This window comes from Vigna unguiculata, chromosome 10 (assembly GCF_037176805.1).
Source record: "Vigna unguiculata cultivar grain cowpea cultivar isolate G323 ecotype 2 chromosome 10, ASM3717680v1, whole genome shotgun sequence".
NCBI classification, from domain to species: Eukaryota; Viridiplantae; Streptophyta; class Magnoliopsida; order Fabales; family Fabaceae; genus Vigna; species Vigna unguiculata.
The window spans coordinates 48,791,661-48,798,793 of NC_140801.1; the positions used below are offsets into that span (position 1 = coordinate 48,791,661).

A 7,133-nucleotide genomic window follows, 5' to 3' on the forward strand; every position below is an offset into this window, starting at 1 on the left:
TTAAATTACATAAATGATTGATATTATTTTCAATTTAAAATTTTATAGTAATAAATTTATGAGTTATCTTTCTTAAGTTAATTTATTTCATTTTTATTAAATACACGATTAAGCTCACACTTTAATTCTCTATAAAATATATCATTAACTTTACTGAATTTATGAATCCAACTCAATATTTTTAGAAACAAAAGATGAATCATATTCACAGTGACTTTGATGTCACTCAACTAAAGACATGCAGCGTGTTTCATCAAAGAAATAAAAGTAAAGTTGGTAGCCTGCAACATCAAACTACTGTTATCTTTCCATTATGCTGTGCATGAGAGAGAAAAAGAGTGAGTGAGTTACATGTTGGCCAATAAATCATAGTTACAAAAATATTTTAATCAATTTATTTTACCAGAAGTACAATGCAAAATTCACCAAATCATAGTTTTTTTAAGGTAGAAATCTATGAACATCTCACGTGCAGATGGATGAAAAGATGAGAATTCTGTTAGACAGTGAGACCAAAGGACACACATTCTTCTCTATCAAAGGAAACGCTCTAATCACCAGAGACTTACACGCTGAACGTGTTCCTCATCGTGAAAAGTTGTTGCTTTTATATAAATATTTGTTTTTTCAAACGATATTATCTATTTTGGTTTTACTTTCACCATTAATGGCTGCCACATGGTACATGTCACGTAATGTGTTTTTTTTTTTTTTGCATCAACATACATTATTATCCCAACAAAGAGTGTGCAGAAAACAGGTTCATTTATTCAATATCATAATTTGCTTCCATTTCCTATAATAATTACTCAGCAGCACCGTTTCATGAGAAAGTAGCAACAAAGTTGCTTGTGGCTGTGGTTTCATCTTTGCATCTGATACAAGATGGTGAAGAGAGTGAGGTCTGATTCGGGACCATTGTCTCTGCAAAAGCACAACCATGTTTGTGTCAAGTTAGGACTCTCAATTTTCTTGGTGGGTCTCGCTGTTCGTCTTCTCTTGTGGGATTCATTCAGTTTCTTATCAGTGGTGGAGTCACCTTCTGTGGAAGATGCAAAAGCAGAGTCCCCTGTTTTACCTTCCTCTGATCTTCATGCTTCTGATTCTGATGACTTTCCGGAAATTCATCGGAATCAGACTCAAATCTCAAAGGATGGTAAGAGAATTTTACTTGTTTTGTGATGATTGAATTGTTTTCTTTATGTGGCAAGCATGAAAGACTTGCTCGAGTTTCAAACCTGAAAATTTTGTCTATGGAAAAAATCATATTTAAGGAATAAGCACCACCCATTTCTGCTTATTTCTTCTCATTTCAGTTTGACTGTTTAGATCTTTTATGAACAATTTTCTGCAATATCAAAGATTAGGACAAAATGCAACTGTAATGGTAACAACAATTTAAAATCTTGATTCTTGGTTAATTTCCTACGATTGGACCAAGGATGGGGATTTAAGTTAAATGAGAAGTTCTAACACCAAATCTTATACAGCAACAAGTTCTTCTTTTTCTAAAGTAAGCACAGTCTTAGAGCAAATTGAGTAATGTGAAGTGCTTATGTTGATAGCTTGTAATGGGAATGGTAATGGGCATTGTAAATGTGTACCTGCAGAAAAATGTGATCTTTTTGTGGGAGAATGGGTGCAAGACAAATCTGGGCCAGTGTACACCAATGAGAGTTGCCGTGTGATTGAGCCTCATCAAAATTGTATGAAGAATGGACGTCCTGATTCAGGGTACCTGTACTGGAGGTGGAGTCCAAGAGACTGTGAATTGCCTAAGTTCAATCCCAAGAAGTTTCTTAAGTTCATGAGAAACAAGTCATTGGCTTTCATTGGTGATTCAATCTCTCGTAATCATGTTCAATCCCTACTTTGCATTCTCTCAAAGGTATTGTGGATGTTAATATCAGTTAACTAGTTTGCAAATTTGATATCATTAGCCTTTTTGCTTGAAAGATTTTTCCACCTTGAATCTTGATTAGTGTTCAGTATGTATACATTATTTGTGCTTTTGTTCACTTTCTCTTGCTTGCCAAATTTGAAGACATTTGGGTCCATTTGCTAGGAAAGAAAGAGATTGGTGGGAAATGATGTGAATGGGAATAGGAAAAATAATGAAAGAAAGTTAAAAACAGAATGGTTTAAAAAAAATATCAAAGAAGCAAAACAGAAATAATTAAAGGACCACACTTTTTTTTTCTCTTTTCATTTGTTATTTCTCACCTCTTGCTTTTTTTCTTTGTTCATAGATAGTAAAGGCCAAGATTCCAACAATTAAAAATGAAGCAATGTGATTGTTTTTTATATTAACCGAGGAGTTATGTAGTTGCACCTTCATTGTTAATTAAATGTCTTTCATTAGTAATCATGGTCATAATCAGGCAATACTTTAAAATGAAGCCATGTGATTCCTTGATTTTAAGTAGTAGTTCTGTAGTATAGTGTCTTTGTCCATCGATCATAAATCATGGTCAACATCAATCTACTATTAGTTGTTTTGACTTTATGTTACAAGCACTAAAGTTCAACAGCTTGCACTGCATGTCATTTTATACATAATCCTTTTCATTGTGAAAACAATCTGTCCATTCCTTTTTGTGGATGACAACTGTTGCTAATATTATACGATTGGTCCAAAGCCTTCACGATTTAAGCAGTATTTAGTGTCTTTTCCAAAGCAGCTTTGCCTACCAAACATTCAAGAATAGTTTTTGAATAATTAGAGTGAAAATGTTGAGATTTTACTTTCCATGATTGTAACACTTACTGCGTATAGTAGGTAGAAAAGGTTGTATCCATCACTGAACTACCTTATTGCATTGGATATTTCTCAGTTTGTGTTTGGCAGAACTCATAACAGCCCTTGTTCTTAGTTTTGTGGCAGAAAAACTTTTCTTCTTCTTCTTCTAATGTTTAGGGGAAGGGATTTCGTTGATCTGCATACTTTGTCTAACTGAATTTTACTATTTCAATTGCATTTTTCACGCTTTGGTATGTATTCATTACTGCCATTGACTTTGTGCCTACAAATTACTAAGCTGTCTATTTGTGGCATCGTGTAGTGTCTGCTTATTTGGTCCTACAAATTGGGTTATTAGATCAAATTGTGGTTATTTTATTCTGCAGGTGGAACCTGCTGTTGAAATCTACCATGACAAGGAATATAGATCAAAGATATGGAAATTTCGCTCTCATAACTTCACACTCTCAGTAATCTGGACCCCTTTCCTTGTTAAAGCAGCTATATTTGAGGATATGAATGGAGTTACCTCATCAGAGATACAACTTTATGTCGACACTCTAGATAAGTGGACCAAGCAATATAAGAACTTTGACTATGTTGTCATTGGTGGTGGGAAATGGTTTCTCAAGACTGCAATATACCATGAAAACAACACAGTAACCGGCTGCCATTACTGCCCTGGAAAGAACTTAACAGAGCTAGGATTTGACTATGCTTACCGCAAAGTACTACAAGAAGTTTTTAAGTTCTTCACAAACTCTAATCACAAGGCCACTGTTCTCTTCAGAACCACCACACCTGACCACTTTGAGAATGGGGAGTGGTTTAGTGGAGGGTACTGCAATAGAACTGTACCCTTCAAAGAGGGTCAGATTCATATGATAGATGTGGATTCCATCATGAGAGGTATTGAACTCGAAGAGTTTGAGAAGGCTGCTTCTCTAGGATCTCAAAGGGTGAACTTGCAACTTTTGGATACAACACTCCTTTCATTGCTCAGACCAGATGGACATCCTGGACCTTATAGGAAGTTCCAGCCATTTGCAGAAGACAAGAATGCTAAAGTTCAGAATGATTGTCTACATTGGTGTTTGCCAGGACCAATTGACTCATGGAATGACATAATAATGCAAATGCTAATCAATGCCTAATGAACAACGTGCTATCACCGGATCATTGAGGTTTGAAGCTGGTTACAAATATGATCATTTTAAATTCAGGATTCTTTGTTGCATGGTAGTTTCTTAATACCATTAGTAGTCTGCAAAAAAGGAAGTTTTATACACAAAGGCATTAGGTTGAACTCCGCTCTGTACATGGGACTGTATAGCTTAATAAAAGCTAGCAAGACACAAATGTAAACCGTAGCACTCAATATAAACTCATCTTATGTCCTTTTCATATAATTTTTGTGAGGAATATATACCTATTTTCTTCCATACTTAGATGTAGAAATTAAGTCTCAGGATTGAGTAGTGCTGAAGCAGCTGTGCTTAGTAAGCTGCAGAGACCAGTCCAAATTTCAAATTCATGTATTAAGCTTTTTAAAGCCCTTGATACGTTTCATGTGTACATAAAACATGTGTGAAATGACATTTTTGTTTAAGGCATCAATAAATCATACATGCTTGTTGCCTCCCCATATTGAAACCTGAAATTTCAACCTGTAATTCTACTACTATACTTTGATGAATAACAACCAAATTTTGAAATAAAACATTAGCTAGACCAGTGCCAGATTACTGTCATTCTATGATGTCCAGATACTATGTGTATAGGGATATGATTAGAATAGGTTTAAATACAACAACACAATTATTTTACCAATATATAGGGACAGTGTGGATGTAAGATATGTGTAAATATGTATAAGAAATTATAAAACAACATAAAAATACAATAACAATACTACAAATCCAAATAAAGAGCATATCTTTCAGACATAATATAATACTTTAAACAAAATAATTATAAAACATTTTTATTGTCTGCAAATAAAAATAGTACCAATGCCATTTTTTCTTGAAATTATCCAATTAGAAGACAATTTCAATATAATGTTCCTTAAAGAACAACGTTTCCATGTTTTATATTATATATGTTTTTATTCTCATATGTAGATATATTAGATTGTCAAAACAGATTTTAAAGGCTTAAATATTTCACCAAGGCATATAGATGAGCATACAAGGCAATCAGTTTCGGATTCGTATTTAATAAGGATAAGGAAGTAAAAGAAAATATCATCCTGCACATCTGCTACCCTAAATGACCAATATCCAAAACTGTGGAATATAACACCAATCTTACACTAAATTTTATAATCTATATCTATGGGGTATATCAGTCGGTCAATATAAGCAGTACGCAGAGAAAGGAGTGACTTTTGCCACAATAATTTTGCCATAATAATCCAAAAATGCAAGCGATAACAGTAAATTGATAGAGATAAAGAAAGAAATGGAAGATTAGAAACCACATTAAACATTTGCAGTTGACATTATACTGAAGAGATAAGTACGGATCTCTGAAAAATGAACCAGTTTTCCCGAACTTTGGAAGCTTAGTTCTAAAATAAGGGTCCAAGCTTCAGAGTCCAAACTTCATTGGCAATCTCAGTCTTATTAACTAGACAGCATGTCTTGCAAAACAGTATACAGAGCTCATAAATCAGGGTTTAGCTGACATCAAAACATAAACTTCCGTTATCTCTTTCCTCCTACTTGGTAGCAGGTTGATTTTCATACTTTCTCACATCGGGTTTGAGGAACGGATCCTGTAAAGTACAATAAAGATAAATTACAATCACCTAAATATATTTCAATCTTTAAAACAACAAGCAGAAAAATGCAACAGAAGAAGGTCTCAGATATATAACTCAACATTCACACATAGGAGAAACAAACCATTGAGAAAGTAGTTCTTTTAAATGATATTTGCTTTGATAGAAGTCAAAAGTCTAGGTTGATTGATGTAATCAATCTCACCCAGTAGGATACGATTTGGCTAGTACTATAAATTGGATGTCCCTTCTTCCGCCAACAAAGTGAAATAAGACATCTTTTTAGTGTAAAACTTATCTCTTCTTCATTTTAACTAGAAATAATGGATTTGAAAAACACTACTACACAATTTAGCCAGCAATTGACTCACATACACCAAAACAACACACTCACCAATCAGCACACATGCTACACCTAAGGAAGGAGCAGGAGTCCCTGAAGTTCGTACAATAAAAAACATCAAAAATGAAACCAAACCCAGTTCCCTTGTCTTCCTATGTTATGACACATAATAATCCATTTCAAAAAAATAAAGCTATATTCATTGAGACTTCGCCCAATTGATCACCTCACTACAAGCTCTAAATCAATCAATAAGAAACAGGGGACAACACACAAACCCCAATATCAAACTTTTTGTTTTAATTTTATTTGGAAGAATCCCTAATCTTCAGGATCAGGGGCAAACAAATTAACATCCATAATCCAATCGATGGAGGCAAATAAAATTAAAAAAAAAAAAAACTTTTTTCTTTTCCATTCAAAAATAAAAATTAATTAAATGAACATAGTTAATATCGAAGACTAGCGACTAGCGAGGTCACAGAAGCAAATCTCGACATTTTGCAAGAATTTCATTAAATTACTGGAAACCCAGTTCAAAAATCAGCACCCATATCCACAAAAATCAATCAAGGTCGATCCTTTGGACCGAATCTAGAAATGGCGAATTAAGTGCAGAGAGGGGGTGATGGGATTTGGATCGAGGAAGAAAGGAACTTACATTCTTGACGAATATGACGTTTGCGGCGGCAATGGCGACAACTACGCCGCCAAGGATGGTGACCGGACCGGTAAGGAGACTCCACTTCCGATAAATCATCTTCTTCCTCAAATTCTCTCTTTCAGATTCCTCTTGTCACGAATGAAAGAAAATCGGTAAAATAAACCCTGCCTATGTCCCCCAAAATATAAGACCGTGCTTTTTATTAGTTCCTTGAATTTCTACCACGACTTTAACGAGTTAGTTAAACTAAATAAAAAATAATATAGTTTATTTCTTTTATATTTGTCTTTCTTTTGAAAAATATAATTACCATCATTGAAATATAGTTTAGTTTCTGCATAAGTGAACAGATGATTTGATTTAATTTTATATAATTGTAATATAATTTCAATCCCTTAACTTTTATCTAAATTTGAATTTTGTTCTTATTTTAAACTTTAAATATTTTTATTTCTAAATTTTTTTAATGAATGATTTAATCTTCAGTGACCAAAAAACGTTAAAGGTTTGTTGGTGTGACAAATGATGATGTCATGTGGATACATGTGTCCACGTCTATATTTTTTAAACACATTGTAATGCTATTTACAACATCAATAAA

The 7,133-nt window shown here is 33.7% G+C and overlaps 1 protein-coding gene and 1 long non-coding RNA gene across 2 annotated transcripts; one reads left to right on the forward strand and one right to left on the reverse strand.

Moving 5' to 3' along the window:
- The first annotated feature begins 343 nt into the window (after nucleotides 1–343).
- LOC114166005 (protein trichome birefringence-like 25) lies at nucleotides 344–4,182 on the forward strand. Its single transcript, XM_028050661.2, has 3 exons — nucleotides 344–1,156; nucleotides 1,611–1,888; nucleotides 3,127–4,182. Exons 1-3 carry the CDS (start codon nucleotides 886–888, stop codon nucleotides 3,892–3,894), a joined length of 1,317 nt encoding a protein of 438 aa, XP_027906462.1. The 5' UTR covers nucleotides 344–885; the 3' UTR covers nucleotides 3,895–4,182.
- Nucleotides 4,183–5,211: 1,029 nt separating this feature from the next.
- LOC114166309 (uncharacterized) lies at nucleotides 5,212–6,764 on the reverse strand. Its single transcript, XR_003599891.2, has 2 exons — nucleotides 6,530–6,764; nucleotides 5,212–5,519 (listed from the first exon to the last, which is right to left on the reverse strand). It is a non-coding gene; the product is annotated as an uncharacterized LOC114166309 (long non-coding RNA).
- Between the last annotated feature and the right edge of the window lie 369 nt (nucleotides 6,765–7,133).

Bases quoted from the DNA above. Each gene is read 5' to 3' on its own strand.
- LOC114166005 (XM_028050661.2), top strand. From the start codon at position 886: ATGGTGAAGAGAGTGAGGTCTGATTCGGGACCATTGTCTCTGCAAAAG. The intron at 1,157-1,610 runs GTAAGAGAATTT...GTGTACCTGCAG, and splicing joins GACTCAAATCTCAAAGGATG to AAAAATGTGATCTTTTTGTG. The intron at 1,889-3,126 runs GTATTGTGGATG...TTTATTCTGCAG, and splicing joins TACTTTGCATTCTCTCAAAG to GTGGAACCTGCTGTTGAAAT.